The sequence below is a fragment of the Xenopus tropicalis genome, chromosome 4, assembly GCF_000004195.4.
Source record: "Xenopus tropicalis strain Nigerian chromosome 4, UCB_Xtro_10.0, whole genome shotgun sequence".
Classification (NCBI taxonomy): domain Eukaryota; kingdom Metazoa; phylum Chordata; class Amphibia; order Anura; family Pipidae; genus Xenopus; species Xenopus tropicalis.
This window is the reverse complement of record NC_030680.2, coordinates 82,078,752-82,098,361: the sequence shown is the minus strand read 5'-3', so window position 1 is coordinate 82,098,361 and position 19,610 is coordinate 82,078,752. Positions and strand designations below refer to the sequence as shown.

Here is a 19,610-nt window from a genome sequence, read left to right as displayed (position 1 = left end):
TTAAAATCACGATTGCAAAAAATTCGGAGTAACCACGATAATTTCTGATGTTTGAAAATGTCATGAAAATTCTTTTATTGGTCGTACAAAAATATTGTGGCTGCGTTTCAAAAGTCACAAATTTTTTGGATCCGAATGTTAGTAAATGGAGCAAAAACCTTTCTGGCTTTGAAACCTTCAATGTATGATTTTGGAAGCATTCCATAGGACTCAATGGCACTCTACAAATCCAACCTGGCCAAAAGATAGTCAAGATACCAAAGCTTGAATGAATTCTGAAATGGTTGTAGTCTTTGCGAAAAATACGACTTTTTCGTCGAAGTTAACGAAAACCACAGAAAAGTTCTATAAGTTAGAAAAAATATGTTTTTTTCTAAAAAAAAAAAAAAAAAAACGTGGTTTAATGAATGGGTCCCTAAGTGTTGCTGTGTGCATATAGACATGAAAGGAAAATACCAATTAATTATTTTTAAAAAAAGTTAAAAATGATGCGTAAAGTCTCAGATTCACTGACTTTAAGGAGCAACTCTTTCTCTCAAGAGTTTCAGATACATATTTTGTAGGCCTGTTTAACCTTTATTATTGCACATTAATTTGAAACAATCAATATGATACTGACAGGAACAAAACACAGCAATTATAGAACTTAAAACAATGAATTTGAGTTTCCTGTCATTAGGTCTCCTCTCTCCACTGCATAATAAGAAATATCAGCTACAAACGTTACCATTCAACATTAACATAACAGCTGTGTATATTTATGACTACATTTGTACTACAAAGATCCATAATTAACAGGTTGTGTTTTTTTATATATGCCTTCATGAAACTGGAGCCTACAGATGGAGCAGACTTCATGGATACATCTTGGGTATATCGCACATCATTTGTTCCAGGGGTTTAAAATGTAGGCCATATGTATATGTTATACATGGTATATTATGACCAATCTTTACATATGTTTTACAGCTGATTTCATAGTACAAACTTTACAAATTAAATTTGTAAAATTTGAGAAAAACTGAGAAAGAGAGGATCAGGTGCAGCACCCTGAACCTTCAGCTAGGGGAGTGGATATCAATGTTTTTTGAAGAGCAGACGCTCAATTAGCAAATCTTCAAGCAGAATTTGTCATTAAAAGAGTACCATGAGTAATCATCACGTTTCATGTTTAGAGACACTTAATCATAGGCAGTGATTAGTGATGAGCAAATTTTTTCACCAGGCATGGATTCACAGCGAATTTATGCATTTTACCATTGACAAATTGTTTTGTGATACTTCAGTGAAAATTTGCAGTGGAAAATTTTGGCATGCAGAATTTTTCTGTCGCGTCAAATTGGGCGCGGTCGCATCAAAAAAGCACAGGCGACAAAAAAAAAAAAATAGCCGCGGGTTACAAAAAATAGACACGAGCAACAAAAAAGATGCGGGCAACAGAAAAATCACATGCCAAATGCGTTTCCCGAATTTTTCGCTCATCACTAGCAATGATGTAACAGCACTTAGTAGATATTTAAAGATGGTCCCCACCAATCACAAAGTACAAACTAGTCTTACCAATACACCCATTCCACCATATTGGTGCTCTAATTAAAGCCTATTCAAAGCATAGGAATTGTTATTTATACAAAACATTAAAAACAATCACATTAAAAGTATGAGTATTAGTCTGGGTTCCAAATTTTGATAGAAAGAATGCACTACAAAGTTTTTTCATTAAGACAAATCAATATAAGATATGTAAAAATATTTGCAATTAAGCTGTCTACAGGCAATTCCAGATGAGTCATTATCAAAAATAAGACATTGTACCCACTATTCATGTCAAGTGGGTATCTAGTAGCAAGAAAAAAGATCCATTTTCATTATTTTTTAGTTAGATCACCTCCCCTGCTCACCAAGGAAACTCTCTCAATGCCATGAACAATAGAGAAATGTAAGGTGGAAAAAGAACATTCTAAAAAATGTTTCACTACATTAGTTTCAGAATTACATCTTGTGTTCTTAATATGCTCGCTGACTCTTTCTTTTAGAGCTCTGCTTGTCTGTCCTATATACTGTTTTCCACATTTTTTACAGGAGATTAAGTAGATCACATTGTGTGTGTTACAATGAATGTAGTGTTTATTCTTATATGTTTCTGTTTTTTTTCTCTGTTTAGAGAAAAAAATATCTCCTTCCTTAATATATTCACAAGTAATACACCTATGGGCAACGCATTGAAAGGAACCCTTGAAATTAAGCCACATCTTATTTTCTCCAGAAGAAGTATAAATATCACTAGGGGACAAAGTGCTCCCAAGAGTGCGGGGTTTTCTAGGAACAAAACAACAACCAATACTATTAAGTATTTGATCTGTTTGCAGTAAGACCATATTTTTCTTAATAATTTTCACTAACTCGTGGTATTGAGGACTAAAAGTCAATACGCAGGTCACAGGATTTTTTTAGTAGGGGTTCGTAGACCTTGTTAAAGGAGGAGAAGTTGACAAATTCCCAGAAGATTTATTTAAAGATGAAACATCATAAGGAGGAGGATTAGACACATCATTTGAAAACATATTTATAGATGGAACGATTGATGAAAAAGAAGATAAAAAGAAATTCAGAGGTAAAGAAGCAGTGGTAGAGGACAAGACAAGCATCTCTTTTTTGATACTAATTGGATAGAGCAGTACATGAAGTTTGACTGGCTTTAAAGAAAGCCCTAATTAGATGTAATCTACCATGGGGTAGATTACAGTAGGAATATTCTGATTAAGATGATGGGGGTGTGAGAAGGTAGCATTCAAAATCATATAAGCTGTACAGGTTTTCCTATACATGGAAGAATTGACTGTTTTACAAACTATAGGTAAGGACATATCTAAAAACATCATAGATGTAGTGTTTATGTTTTGTAAATCTCAATTTAAGTTGGTTTGAATTAACATAACTAAAGAACTCTTCAAAGTTCTTGTCATCTCCTGACCATATGAAACTAAGATCATCAATGTAACAACCATAAAATTATATATAAATATGATAAGGTTTAGTATCTGAAAAAATGAATGACTCCTCCCACCACCCCATGTAAACATTCCCAAAGGTGGGGGCAAGCGTTACCCTGAGTATCCTTGAAAAATTGCACACTTACTGCAACACAATTTTAAATATGGTATTACAAATTATATTGCACTGAACAAAACCTATGGAATAAAATTGTTAAAAGCATAAAACATTACATGTAGATATGATAATGATAAATAATAATAATAATACCTACCTTAATATATTGTTTTAGTACGATCTGAACTTAATAATATTTTATGCCTTTCGGACTTTAGGAATCAACTCCATGTTGTTAATAAAATAAGGAAAATCATCTCACATCACAGATATCCATATTCATTGCTTTAAAGAAATAGTGCTGAGCACATGCTGAGCTCAATGTTGCTTATTCAATACGGTTGTGATTTTTGTATAGAAACACCAATTGTAAGTAATTTTAGCAGACCTGCCAGGATATTATAATTGCCAAAACATTACCATTATTCTAAGTCACCTATGAACCTAATTTGTTTCTCTGAGAATGTTTGTGTGTATATTATTTTTCTATAATAATATATATTATGTCACTACTATAGCATGTTAAATATGATTTATTAGGTACATACATGCTAAACTGTATGTTTCTTGCCTGGTGCTAGGGTTTGGCATGTGGTGGAATGAGTAGACAGATTATTTGGAGGGATTGGGGAAGACCCAGCAGTCTTGGTACACATAGGTACTGATGACAAAGTTAGAGGAGGTGGGGGAGGTCCTGAAAAACAATTTAAAAAAAATAGGAGAAAAGTTGAGGACGAGAACTTTCAAGGTAATTTTCTCAGAGATATTACCTGTGCCACGAGCAACATTGAGGTGGTAGTGGGAGCTAAGGAAGATTAATGCGTGGAGATTGGTGTTGGGAGGAGGGCTTAGGTTTCTGGAGAACTGGGCCGATTTTTCAATTGGCTACAGGCTCTTTGCCAGAAATGGATTGATTGGGGCAACTGATAATGGCAGGAAGGACCATAAGCAGTATATGAAAAAATCCAGTATTAAATATTTACAAATCAGACTGATTAAATGGGAGAGCTGGAGGAAGTATGATGTGATTGGTGTTGCTGAAATGTTTTAGAATTAGTCACATGACTGGGTAGTTAAAGGAACAGTAACACCAAAAAATAAAAGAGCTTTAAAGTAATAAAAATATAATGCACTGTTGCCCTGCACTGGTAAAACTGGTGCGTTTGCTACAGTAACACTACTATAATTTATATAATAAGCTGCTGTGTAGCCACGGGGGCAGCCATTCAAGCTGGAAAAAAGGAGAAAAGGCACAGGTTACATAGCAGATAACAGATAAGTTATGTAGAATACAATAGTGTTTTATCTGTTATCTGCTATGTGCCTGTGCCTTTTCTCCTTTGAATGGCTGCCCCCATGGCTACACAGCAGCTTATTTATATAAATTATAGTAGACTTTCTGAAGTAAACACACAACTTTTACCAGTGCAGGGCAGCAGCACATTATATTTTAGTTAGTTTTATACACTTTCATTTTTTTGTGTTACTGTTCCTTTAATATCGGGGGGCTATACTTTGTTTTGGAAGGACAGAGTCAATAGAAATGTAGGAGGAATGTGTCCATTAAGCAGGAATTTAAAGCAAATATAAAGGAAGAAGTCATGATGCTAAATGAGGAAGCTGAAGCCTTTTTGGCTGAGATAGATAGTAAAAAGTCCACCAAATTAATGGTAGGGGTATGCTATAGACCCCCCCTAATGTAAGAGAAGAAGAAGAGGCTTAGCTCCTGTTGCAAATAGAAAAGGCTGCTGGTTTGGGGCAAGTGATAATAATAGTGGATTTTAATTACCGTGATATTGACTGGATCAATAGTACTGCTGGGACAGGTTGTTGAGAGGCCAACCAGAAACCATGCTATACTGGTTTTAGTTATCTCTAACAATACAGAATGTATAACAAATGTGCAAGTGGTTGAACCCCTGGGTAATAGTGACCATAATGTTGTTTCATTTGATGTTTGGTGCAAAAAACAAATTTACACTGGGGCAACAAAGCTCCTACTATAAATATACTGCACTGGAAAGGTACTGATCATCTGTTACTGATTTTGTTTTCTTTTGTGAAGTACGAAGTTGGAAACCTACCCAACTGTAGTTATGCTGTCAACTGTGTTTAGCCAGCACTCAGATGCAAGGGTTTTTTTTCTGCTAGTTACCAAAGGCCGTGTAACTGCAGACACTTGCCTTTAAGAGAAGAACTTCTGTGACTGCTTTGTTTAACCTAATATTCTATTTTAGAAAACATTATATTGTGTCATCTTGGACACCTCATCTGACCAATTTTTAGTTGCTGAAGAAACGAATACATTGTGTACAAAATGTGGCATTAGGAAAGATGGCTAAATAGTCATGGAATTTTAAAGATATTGTCCATATTCTCATGAAAGGTGTGGTTGGCAAAGCAAGAAAGGCCATCACATTACCTCTTATATAGCCAAATAAAGGAATTCTAATTGAATACCAAGATTAGTAAATTTGCCATACATGGGCCTGTAAAAGCTGCTGACTCAGCCTCATCAGACCAAGTCAAAAGCTTATCAGACCATGTATAGGGCCCTCAGGAGGGTCTGCATAACTGATATCTGAGCAGAAATCAGGCAGGATTAAAAATATCATCTGTGGAGAACTGCATGGGCACACTAATACCATTCTTGCCCAATGGATCTTTGTAACAGTGCTGTATGATCATTGGCTTAGCACAACAAATCTTAATAGCTGGCCATCTCAGAGTCAGGACATCTTACTGAATAGCAAGCTAAAAATCTTGTGGGGGTATTTTTATTAGTGACTTGTGTATTAGAAGCCTATGAGTATACCACAGTTTGCTATAATATGGTTAGCCAGAAGAACTTAAAATGTATGCACAAACACAATAGCACCTTATATGGTATTTGGTAACTTCACTAGACAAAATAATAGCTATCTACTAATAGGGTGCAATGGGTTGATGCATGGTGTTCATTTCTCACCAGGTTTGTACATCTCCTTCTTAAAATGCAATTATGTTAAAGTACACCCTCGGGTACTGAGCTAGGGTCAGATTTACAGTGGCCTTTGTTTCTGATATTCTTACACTCGCTTTCATCAGGTATGGTACCTAGGGATTGGAAGAAGGCGAATGTCATTCCTATATTTAAAAAGGGAGTAAGATCTCAGCCTGGTAATTATAGGCCTGTAAGTTTGGCATCCGTGGTGGGCAAGTTATTTGAAGGCTTGTTAAGGGATCACATACAAAATTATGTACTGGAGAATGGCATTATGAGCAGTAATCAGCATGGCTTTATGAAGGACAGGTCATGTCAGACCAATTTAATTGCTTTTTATGAAAAGAAAGAAGCTGGACAGTGGGGATGCAGTAGATATAATCTAATTGGATTTTGCATTTGATACCATTCCCCACAAGCGACTGCTTTCTAAACTAAGGTCTATTGGTCCTAGTGAAGTCATTTGCACATTGATAGAAAACTGGATACTGGATCGGGTACAGAGGGTGGTTGTTAATGGTACATTCTCTACTTGGAGTAAGGTTCTCAGTGGGGTCCCTCAGGGTTCTGTACTGGGTCCACTTTTGTTTAACTTTTTCATAAATGACTTAGGGGAGGGTATTATGAGTAATGTATCAGTGTTTGCAGATGGCACAAAACTCTGCAGACCAGTCAATTCTATCCAGGATAGAATTGCAGCAGGATCTTAACCAACTGGCAATTTGGGCGGCTAAGTGGCAGATGAGATTTAATGTGGATAAATGTAAGGTCATGCACCTGGGATGTAAAAATATGCAAGCCACTTATACCCTTAATGGGACTGCACTAGGCAAATCCATAATGGAGAAGGACCTTGGAGTCCTTGTAGATAATAAACTTGGCTGTAGCAAGCAATGCCAGGCAGCAGCTGCAAGGGCAAACAAGGTTTTGAGCTGTATTAAAAGGGGTATAGATTCACGGGAGGAGGGGGTTATTCTTCCCATTTACAGAGCACTGGTAAGGCCCCATCTAGTATATGCTGTTCAGTTTTGGTCTCCAGTGCTCAAACGGAACATTATTGAGTTAGAGAGGGTCCAGAGAAGGGCAACTAAGCCGGTAAAGGGTATGGAAAGTCTCAGTTATGAAGAAAGACTGGCCAAGTTGGGTTTGTTTACACTGGAGAAGAGGTGCTTAAGCGGTGACATGATAACTATGTATAAATATATAAGGGGATCATATAATAACCTCTCTAATGTTTTATTTACCAGTAGGTCCTTCCAACGGACACGAGGGCACCCACTCCGTTTAGAAGGGAGGTTCCATTTAAATATTTGGAAAGATTTTTTTTACTGTGAGAGCTGTGAAGTTGTGGAATTCCCTCCCTGAATCAGTTGTACTGGCTGATACATTAGATAGCTTTAAGAAGGGGCTGGATGGATTCTTAGCAAGTGAGGGAATACAGGGTAATGGGAGATAGCTCTTAGTACAAGTTGACCCAGGGACTGGTCCGATTGCCATCTTGGAGTCAGGAAGGAATTTTTTCCCCTCTGCGGCAAATTAGAGAGGCTTCAGATGGGGTTTTTTGCCTTCCTCTTGATCAACTAAAAGTTAGGCAGGTTATATATAGGCATTATGGTTGAACGTGATGGACGTAGGTCTTTTTTTCAACCCAGCTTACTATGTTACAGCTGGGCATAGTTTGGCCACCCACACACTGATGTGCTCTTTGTCCAACAGGATTTTCTAACCTGTCGGATTAATATCTGGCTGATTTTTGCCCAGATAAAAAAATTATTTCTTTGAGTGCTGCCTGCAAAAGATATCTATTTGATAATTGAGTATATTTGAAGATTTTGAATTTTAGGTGTTACTAAACTTTTAATAAAGTAATATTATCTGTCGTTCCCATAAAGTACATTTTTTAAAACAAATCCACTAATCTTTAAACAATTTGACTGACTTTCATGATAATTTTCTAGTGTCTTATTGCAAGTGCTACACTATTGACCTTAATCATGAAGTTACATCAATACATAACTCCAAGGTTAAATACATCTAAGCTTAGATGGCATTTGCATAATAATGTTTTGCTAATGCAACTAAATGACAATGACAGTAATGGTATTTGCATCCTGCATACAGCAGTTTGTAGGATGGCACAAACCATATGACATGGCTTTAGGGTCTCTCATAAGAAAGCATTTAATTTATATAAATAGGTGCCAAGGTTACATAAACTTTGATTGTTAACACAATACCCTCTCCCACACTAAATAAAAGTCATTAATAATTCAAAGAGGCATTTTCAACCAACAAGACAAGATGATTCACTCTCCCTTCCCAACTCTGGTTTTAAACATCTATTATTCAGTAAACTTTATTTGGTAATAGAGCAACCAACCATAATGTACCTCAGGGTTGGAGAAGGTATTAGAAAAAAGAGAAAAAAGACATTGTGGGCAATACAATTGGCTATAAAGTGGATTCAAAATTTGTGGTTGCGTCAGAAAAGCCAAAGGCATGCTCATTTCAGTGAAATGCAACAGATTTATTGATTGCTATTATTTAATTAACATGTTGTGTAATGCAAGTTTTGTTGTCATTATAATAATTCAGCAAATAGGTTCTGGTTATACATATGCCCTTGATTTATTTTGTGCAATGATATTTATTATTTAGACCTGGAATAAACTTTGTACAGGTATGGGATCCCTTATTCGTAAACACGATATCCAGAAAGCTCCAAATTACGGAAAGCCTGTCTACCATAGAACCCATTTTAATCAAATAATTCAGATTTTTAAAATTGATTTCCTTTTTCTCTGTAAAAATAAAACAGTGCTTTGTATTTGATCCCAACTAAGATATAAGTAATCTGTATTGGGTTTAATTAATGTTTTATTGATTTTTTAGTAGACTTAAGGTATGAAGATCCAAATTACGGATATACCCCTTATCCGGAATACCCTTGGTCCTGAGCATTCTGGATAACAGGTCCTATACCTGTACTTGTTATTCCATTTCCATGCATATGTGCAGTGTAGAAGTTTGGCTGACATAATTAAAAACTTTTAATTAGTATGGCTTATAATTATAATATTAATGTGGTATATAGACATGCAATTTAACATGTTGACTTTTATATGTAATACTATAAATTTTATAGAGTGATTTTGTTGTTGATCTTGACATGGTATCTTGGTCACCTGAAACTGTTGCTGCATAGATTTACTATTTCTGGCACAAGACACAGTTATTGCCTGCTGCAATATATACAAGGAAGCCTTTGGGAGTTGGCAAGTTATTTTATGAACCCCATCAGCTCTGAAAGCCTTGCTACCAAATAAATTTTCTTTCTAAAGACAAATTGCTATTAAACATTTAAGCTTTTTTCTTCCTGCCCAGTTATGCTTTTGCATTTAGCAGTATGATTAAGGGTATCCATACTGACCCTTAGAAATAATTATGTAATTTCCATATATAAAATGCGACACTCATTTAAACATAAATGGCAATAATCTGCTAATAGAGAACATTGATCTTGGCATATATCAAGTGCAAAGTATTCATTCTTTACAATTGGTGATGAGCGAATCTGTCCCATTATGGTTCGCCAAAAAATTTGTGAAACTGCTGAAAAATTCAGGAAAACGTGAAAATTTCACAAAATGCAGCTACTGCATCTAGTGCATTACTTTTTTAATGTGCACAACTTTTTTGATGCACCTAATTATTTTTTTTTTACTAGGCCGCAACTTTTTCCTCACTCTGTGAATTTTTGTTGCGCAAAATTTTTGCGGCAGTTTAAAAAAAAAATCTGCCAGTGGTGAAATGCAGAATTTCGCTGCGAATCCGAATAGGTACTTGATCCCAACTAAGATATAATTAATCCTAATTGGAGGCAAAACAATTCTATTGGGTTTAATTAATATTTAAATGATTTCTAGTAGACCTAAGGTATAGAGCTCCAAATTAAAGAAAGATCTCTTATCCAGAAACTTGCCGTCCCAAGAATTCTGGATAAAAGGTCCCAAACCTGTAGTAACAAGCCCTTTTTAAAAATTATTCTATAACAGATCTTGTGTCATCTTTGTTATTATTATTATTAGACTGGAACAGTCTGAGGACATGGATCTACCATGATGAATCTTGCATTCTTGCACTGTTAATTATATACCCACAACAGCCGCCTCATAATGATGGTCCTCAGCTAATCAAATAGGCTACAAATAGTTTGTTCTCTGAGTTTGTTCTTATTTATTTTTGGTTGGAGGGGTAGGTGGATTTACATGAGTGTTCTCAATGTTTGCTTTCCACAGAAAAGTCTTTGTCTTGTCACAGGGCAAGGTTATTGTGCTTTCATATAAATGATAATTGTAGATGTAACTGCATCCACAGATGAATATGTACACCGTTTTGTGATAAACCATTGTCATTTGTAAGTCATATAAATGGGAACACAATAAATAAAGGAATACAAGAATTAAAATGTGTAAAACCTAAGAATATAAACTTGCATTTGATGTGCATAATGCTTTTTTAATATTTGTTTTCATTTAAGTTTTCATTAAACAAAGAAAAACAATACAATGGTTGATGCAACAGCTAAAGTTGATAATGCAATTCCATTAACCATTAATTTTTAACAATATACAAATAACTGTGAGTTCATCACAATACTCTCCTTTAGAAAAGTTTTCTGGTTATCTATTCATCCTAAGAGAATGGGATCATGTTTGCTCAGTGACTCCTGGGGGCTGTCTTTGCATGGAAATGGAGACTTGGACACTTTTTTGTATCATGTGTGTCTGATTGATCTCTAGCATCATACTGTTGCCTACTAGAATCTCTGATGTACAACAATGTATTTCCTTTGAGGTTTAAGAGTTTTCAGGGCTTTGTCACTTGTAATCACACATAAATTCGTAGTAAACAATGATTTTGAGGTATTCATAATCGTTCCATGATTTTTTCATTTATGCTTCTTGTTATCATATTAAAGTGAGTTTAGTTGTGATAGAAAAAAAATTCCAAAATTTAGAAAATTACACTAATGCAAATTTTAATAAATATGCCACATAGTGTAACCTTGGAAGCACACCGACCAATGTACATGATTATTGGAAATGGGACTTTAATTAGCAAATATATAGATTTTCTATATCACAAAAAAAACTTCTGCTCAAGAAATAGAGATGTTTGGTCTTTTTTTTTTCAGGCATATGTGAAAATATGCATTGGTGGCTGTGAGTGGATAATCATTTCCACTTGAATTTATATTGGATAAATGTAATGACTTACATTTGAAAATATTAATTCAGACATGGGGTAAAAATATTTTGCATTACACCACATAAGATGAAATGATTTTTAGTATTTTTCCTGTCATGTTTGTAATTACTTTCTCTTTTCCATATTTCCTGATCTGATTTTCTAGATTTTAATCTAAATAATTATAATGTCACACTGTTTTCAGAATTTAAAAATACTGATGATTACACTTTTCACCTAATTCATTTACCTCTTTAAAAATTATATTCTGTTAATGTAAAACATTTGCTTTACAGTTTGTTAGTGAAATCATAATTAAAACTTTTGATTGAAAGAAATGCTTTAATGGTTCATGGGTTATTGATCCCTATATTAAATTTCACATGCAAAGTTCCAAAAGGTTTAAAGGCTAATGCCATCAGTCAAGATTAGCTAATATCCCAATTAGTATGCAAGAATGATATTAAAGGCAAACACATGTTATAGCAAATACTTTATCCATCAAAAGCATTTGCATGTGTAAATGTCAAACAAAATATCACCTTTTCTCTTTCTTGACTTTACTTGGGTTTGGTGGTTCCAGGCATCTTGGGATATATCCAGTTATGTAGCAGAATTTTAAGAAAACTTGTATGTCTTTTATTATATTTTTGCAGAAGCAAAGTTTTATTTCTACTCTGAAACAGTAAAAGCTGCTGTTCTGAAAAGTACAAAAGCACGCTCTTTTAAAGTGTGATTTGTGCCCAACTTTGTAAAAGGTAAAATAATGTTTTATGAGTGATGGCCGTTTCTTTGAGTATCCATTCAGGAACCACTCAAACTGCAGCATCAATATCTTAAGATGCATTGCATTGAATGTTTGTGTTGTAATTCAGTATTTGGTGAAGTTTAGATGATAGACATTATACTTTGACATTATTGCATGCAGGAGAGATTCACAGCTAGGAACTGCAAATGGCATTGCAAAGCATCGAGTGTGATCTGAATGCCTGTGATTCAAGAGTGAAAACACTGTGGGGAGAGAGCCCAAAAATTCCCGCTGATTCATATCTATCCACTGTACCCCTTCCACTTTTTAGGCTTCTTTATGGGGCCAACTCACAATCATGAACACCTCTGCTTTATGTTATGTCAACTTAAATTACATCAATCTAACCTATGGTTTTGTATCTTCTTTTAGTTACTTTTCTTAGGCTATTCAGAAAAGCCCACTGAGGTAAAATGTTATATAAGGACAAAAGCCAAATATTTCAAACTGTGTAAAAACCATCAGTGTACATGTCACTATCATATGGGGTGTATGATGAGAACTACCTGAATTTTTAATTTACTGGAAGAGACTGCATAAGTACAGTATATACACCATTAAAAACATATAAAAAGCACACTATTACAGAAAACCTAAATATACTAAAAGATACTGTGCTGTTAAATATGTATTAAAGGAGAATGCAAGAAATTTAAAAAGCATACTGCCCAATAGTCCTCCTATTGTTTAGTAAAAACGCCACACTTTTGGCTCACCTAATCAAATATATACTCAGTCACACTTACTTCACATTTTCTAGAACAGGCAGCCATCTCTAAAAAGGTATTCTCCCTTCCTTTCCCTCCTTGCTTCATACTGCACATGTGTTTCATTCCCCCCCCTTCCCCTCTGCCAGATCCGCTTCTGATTGGCTGGTGGGCATGTGTAGCTCAGAACAGGAGACAGGATCACGTTACACACATGCTCAGAGAATAGGAAGGCTGCCGCTGGCAGCCTACAGGAAGGGAAGAGAGATTTCAGTGATGTCACTGTAGTCTTCACACTGCTGTAGGCTGCCAGCACCATATCTCAGAGAAGCAAGCAGGGATCTGGGAATTTAGATATGCAGTAAGTACATAAAAAGAATGCCTTTAAACTTACTTTTAATTTATATTAACCTTTCATTGTCCTTTAAGTATAATTATTATAATTAGCTCCTGTTACATGTTTGATTCTGTGTGTACAAAATACTGAATATCTTAAAAAATGTTTATGTTGTATTTGTACTGTTTTCTTTTGTCTAAATTTTGCACGTTTTTTTTGTTGATTATTGGTATTAAATCAAATATTAGTATTATGGTGTGGAAGGAATGAGGCCCATTTTATATCTCCATTATGGGGTTAAGTAGATTTGGGAAGTATTTAAAGGGTCATCTCCTGATATTGGCTAGAAGGAATAATCTTCACTATTTTATACAAAGTATAATAGATTTGCATAACCAAATATTGATAAATGGTGTACAATACTAGAAACACTAGTATAGACTGTTTATATATACTGTATGTAACAGTATCTACATTGCTAACCTATGTGAAGTGCATGGGAGAGAGTATCTCTATGTAAAAAAAAATTACAAATTCACCCAGTTCACAGATAACTGTAATACTGATGCATACTGGTAGCAGCAGGCCAGGATTTGCAGCTAGTGGGTGCACTATATGCGTATTTTCATGGAAGTCTGTTAATAATATACACATACATAACACTTTATTAAAGGATAGATTAATCATCCTACATTTTTAATATGAAACATCATATAGCTCAAAAACACAAAATAAAAAATCTTTCTCCATAATAGCAATTAAATATTGAATCTCTCTCAAATTTGGAACATGTTCAGATGCAATACAAATACATCAGAATGAATCTATGAATAGTACATACCATAATTATTAGGACAGTAAAATGTTATTTTACAATTTTTCTTCCAGTTATGTTATATGCCTTTATATCTCATTTTTCTTTGCTTTGCTTCCAGACTCTACAAGGCAGTTGTGAATGTATTAGGCTGTGTGAGTACTTGGTATATGGTTGGTATATTGGTAAGTTCCACAAAGTATGGAAATAGGTTTAAAATAACTCCTTGTTTTCTTCCAAACTTCCACACAATTTTATCCTTTTGTAACATGTACAATATCAGAAAATTCTGAAAAAACTCATAGTTCTTAATAGGCCTATAAGATGGTCTGTATCAAGCCACTTGCCTGGAAACATACTAATAGTCAGTATTCCTAATATTATTTTGTATTTTTAATTTTTTTGTTTCTTAGGTTTATTTCTTAAACTGTATACTTCTCATATAATGTGCTTTGCATTAACATGCTCGGTAAGTACTGTAAACAATACTTAACAACAAATCTAGCCCAATTCTAGCATATCTTGACAACAGCATCAGTATGAAAGTGTTATACTGCAAACAATTTTTTTTAAGTCTTGACAAAATGTGACTAAACCCATGAATACAGCAGCACATTTACACCAATCCTTCTAAAAGACATGCCCTTATTTAAATTCCAGACAGCGTGGTTGCCATTACTTACGGTTGAGAGGAAGGCTGGCATTGCTGGTTCCTAGTTTGTTTACAGCTACACACGTATAGTTGCCAAAATGTTCCTCTGTTACATTGGAAACGGTGAGAATGGATCTTGTGTTGTAGTTCTGTATGCGTATGCCTCTCTGACCATTTGTGAGTCTATAACATAAAGAATCAGATTTTTCAATAAATGTTACAATACTTAATAACTAATAAAACGGATATACAAAGACTATGGATATGACAAGAGAGCTATTCACATATCATATTGAGAGAAAGGCAACAAAATATGCCTTGAGACATCCATAATAATTAGAATCTGTAGAGCATTTAGATCTATAGTAGTGATTTGCTTGGGGCTGCATTTGTAGCCTTGTTGGATACACCAAACATTTGATAATCTATCATTTTCCTGTGTCGGATTCCTGTCACTCAGAAGTAAGTGGGACATTGTAGCCTACATATAGACACTATAAAGACACTACCTGTCTAAAGTTCTATCCTTCTATATCAGTAAGTGAGGTAGCATGCCATATACAGCACCCCCTTTCAGTCACTGAATAGAGCAGGGGGGTCACAAAGGAGTTAATTTGTTTTTACCTAGATACTCATGTATTTGATCTACTTATGTAATCGAATAGATTTGTATTTTGAATTGTGATTTTATTACTTTTAGGCCCCTTTTTCCTATGGGAGTATATTTATATATGTATAGTTTTTATTCCTGTTTTCCTGTTATATAGGTGGAGTCATACTGCAGGCATTTTTAAGGTATCATATGCTAACAACTGTGATTGATGCTAGTGCATGTAATAAATACACAGATATATGGATATAGTGACACCACAATCTCCCTTGGAAGATATGTGCTCAATTAGAAGTCAGCAATGCTTTCTCTGGTGCCCAATTAAAGGCAATGGAGATAAAAAAAATGAATGGGGGATGAATACAACCTGTGAATGTGTTCCAGTTTAACCTAGCTGGTTTGAACTGGTGACTGCAGAAACCAACAATAATTTTTATGAAATCTAGAAATTGTGTGTGGCTTTGTTTAACAAAATAATAACCCAAACAGACTAATTTAAGACTGTACTGTATAGCAATATTTACACTGTTCCTCTTTGTGCACAAACTTCATTTTAAACATGCAATATTTTTAAATATATTTTAAGCTAAAAACACTAGATTTTCTTTTGTTTACATACTGGGATGTTTGTCAGGAAAACCATATATCTGAATTCTCAGAAGCAAATCTTAAAGGTGTAAAACTACATTTCTGTAAATTAAACCTGTAGTAATCCCCAACCAGTGGTTCATGAGCAGCATGTTGCTTACCAACCCCTTGGATGTTGCTCCCAGTGGCCTCAAAGTAGGTGCTTATTTTTTAATTTCTGGTAAGGAGGCAAGTTTTGGTTGCATAAAAACCCAGTATAATGCCAAACAGAGCCTTCTGTAGGCTGCCTATCCACATAGGGGCTATTAAGTAGCCAATTATAGCTCTTTTTGGCACCACCAAGAACCTTTCCTCATGCTTGTGTTGCTCCCCAACACTTTTTTCAATTGTATGTGTCTCATGGGTATAAAAAGGTGGGGATCCCTGTTGTATATGGTGTCCCATCCTATACTAATTTAATTTAAGTGGATTTCTTTTTTCTGCAATTTGAATTAGGGTTTTCAAAACTTATAGTCTGATATTTTTCAAGTACCAAAAACTCAGAAACCTTAAATGTAAAACTTTGGCATCTAAAAGCCTGCACATTCATGTAGAAGTCACTGGGAGCTCTCCCCTAGGAGATTATTTTTAAATTCAAGTTATTTATTTATTTTTTAAAATATTGAGTAAAAAGGAATTTGATGCATTTATGTTTTTTCAAGGTTTTATTAGATAAATATTTTTAGACTTAAATGTTTTAACAAAAAAGCAAACATTTGAGTTTAGTAACAACAGCACAACATTTTACCTTATTGTGTCTCAGGCACCAGTAATTATATTAATTATACATCATAATAAATTGTATAAATGCATAATTAAGTCAATAAGTATAAGAAATTAATAGCACACATTCTGAAATTCCCACACCAAGTGCCATTTTGTATGCTAGAATTGTACTTTGGAAAACACTGTACTATGATATAAACAAAGTGTAATGCTAAAAGCCTCTTGTTATGTGCAATGTATTTTGCATAATAATGCATTGTCGATTTTATTCTTCATTAGGTAAGTCACTTAATGTCTCTACATTTCAAGTACCAATTAAAAATATAAGCACTCCAGGTCAAGAACTCACTGTGCAGACCCTTCATCAGATAACAAAGAATATTTTGCTCTGTTCTGGCAGCAGATCCTCAGAAGGACATCAAGAGACAATTCAAAGAAAATATACTAGGTGTTTTATAAGAATAAAATATCTGTATAACTTAGTAAAGAGAGAGCATAGAAGACCTGAACAAATCTTTAACTACATCAAAGAGCTCAATAAATCTCAGAGGGTGAGGTGGTGGTGGTATATATATCTTAGAGAAGCTGTATAATAAAGCAATTCTTCTCAAATCGCTAATTCAATCTGACAGCAATTGTATAGCTAAAATAATTATATATACATAAATGTATTATTGGAGTGCACAAATATCTGCAGAGGCTTTCTTTCAAAGTACAGAGTCCTCTAGTAGTGATGGGTGAAATTATTCAGCAGACATTGATTCGCAGCGAATTTCCGCATTTTGGCATTGGTGGAGAAATGGGTGTCAAAATTTGTTGCGTAACCTTACTAACCTCTAGCTCTCTTCACTAATACAGCACTGCATTAATCAGCACTGTATTAGTGAAGGGTGTGGGGGCACTTAGCTGGCCATGCTCCCTACCTACAGGAGATGCAGCCTGCATTGGGGCCCTCTACTTCTTGTCCTTCTATCACTGAGCACAGAGCACAGCGTACATGAGGGTGCAAGTGCTTGTGGAATGAGCGCTAAGGAGCACACTCTTGCAGGGGGTTAAGAATGACCCCTAATATGTTTTCTATAGACTCTTTCTATATTTTCCCAGAAAACTGTTTTTTTTTGTCGGACACTTTACACTGAAATTACCATGCTTGTCTGTGTAATCAATCATTTGAATAAAATAACTTTATCACAGACATTTCATGGATATTTTTCAAAATGTATGATTAGATATGCCCAAAATACATTTCTCAGTGTTGCTTAACTGAAATTTTTACCCTGGAGAAATGCTGTAAAATAAAAAGAAAAGGTGACTTTCACATCTTGAGGAGTATTTCCATGAATATACAATGCAGCAAGACTATCAGTAAAAACATAAAAAGAGAGTTCATCCTAAAGGTAATGAGACATGAAGTCCATAAAAATTGTTAAAGTGTAGAATTTTTGAGTTGGAGCAGGCACAGTAGAATAAACAGAAAAAGGCGGAACAAAGAAGAAGAAAAAACACCTGTACCACACTATATTGACACTGGGTCACAAATCTACCATTTTGGGTTTTTTTTTCCTAAATTTCCATCTATAAAACATTTGATTGATAATTGAATTTGTATTAAATCACAATGAACTATAAAAATTGTTTTTCAAAATCAGACACAGTCACATTTTATACATGTGAAACATACTTGTTTATATACTGTCATGGTATTCTCTGCATCTATGGACAAGGGGGCTCTACATATTTACACTCATAATTACAAGAGATTTTTGCTGAGATCTGCTGAAATGATTTTTCACAAAATATAAATGCAGCACATTTTCCAGCTTCTCTTTTACCAATGCCATTCAATAAACCTTTGTTTTACTCAGGAGGCTTATGAACTCATTGCAAAGTCATATAAAATGTCTATATATTATCCTTAAGGTACTGTTACTCTTAAATGCAGTCATTTCGATCAATCATATCACTTTTGCAGGCATACAGGATACTATGATCTAAGGCTTTAAGAATATTATTACACATAATTCATCAGAATTAGTATTTCTGCAGCAACACTCTAAGCTTGAGGAGTAGATTATGGCAATAGAATCCTCTCCCCTTTTTAGAAAAAATGAAAAGGAAAAAAAATAAATCGAACAAGCCTTTTTATGATTACATGAATTGATATCTGAAAAGACACAGTGTGACAGCTATTGGTGTCTATGACACAATCATATTCCCATGGAGAGAATATATATAAGAAAAAACTATGCGTTTTATTAAAGTTGAATTGCAAATTGGATTGTAAGCAGCCTGAATAATCATTTCAAGAATATGTTTATATATAAATAATATTGTTTTCTCTTTTCAGACCTGTATGTAAATTTAACAAAAAAATAAATTAAAGGGATACTGTCATGATTTTTATGGTATACTTTTTATTTCTAAATTACACTGTTTAAAGGAGAACGCAAGTCAAAATTTAAAAAGCATACTGCCCAATAGTCCTCCTATTGTAAAAGGCGTAAAAACGCCACACGTTTGGCTCACCTACTCAAATATTTACTCAGTCACACTTACTTCACATTTTCTATCTGTTTTCTTGAACAGGCAGCCATCTTTAAAATGGTATTCTCCCTTCCTTTCCCTCCTTGCTTCATACTGCACATGTGTTTCATTCCCTCCCCCCCGGCAGATCCACTTCTGATTGGCTGGTGGGCATGTATAGCTCAGAACAGGAGATCAAGTTACGCACATGTGCATTGCTACTGAAGGCTGCCACTGGCAGCCTACAGGAAGGGGAGAGAGATTTCAGTGATGTCACTGTAGTCTTCACTCTGCTGTAGGCTGCCAGCACCATATCTCAGAGAAGCAAGCAGGGATCTGGGAATTTAGATATGCAGTAAGTACTTAAAAAGAATGCCTTTAGACTTACTTTTAATTTAAATTAACCTTTCCTTGTCCTTTAAATAGCAAATAATTCATTCTACCATTTACAATTTTATTCTT

General features: G+C 34.7%; 1 protein-coding gene across 3 annotated transcripts in view; it reads right to left on the bottom strand.

The window, feature by feature from the left end:
• negr1 (neuronal growth regulator 1) overlaps positions 1 to 19,610 on the bottom strand; it is a 282,343-nt gene that overhangs the window by 56,966 nt on the left and 205,767 nt on the right. For all 3 annotated transcript variants that reach the window (XM_031899790.1, XM_012960537.3, NM_001113066.1), the window contains exon 6: positions 14,694 to 14,845. In XM_031899790.1, coding sequence (XP_031755650.1) covers positions 14,694 to 14,845 — 152 coding nt within the window. The remainder of the gene's footprint in view (positions 1 to 14,693; positions 14,846 to 19,610) is intronic.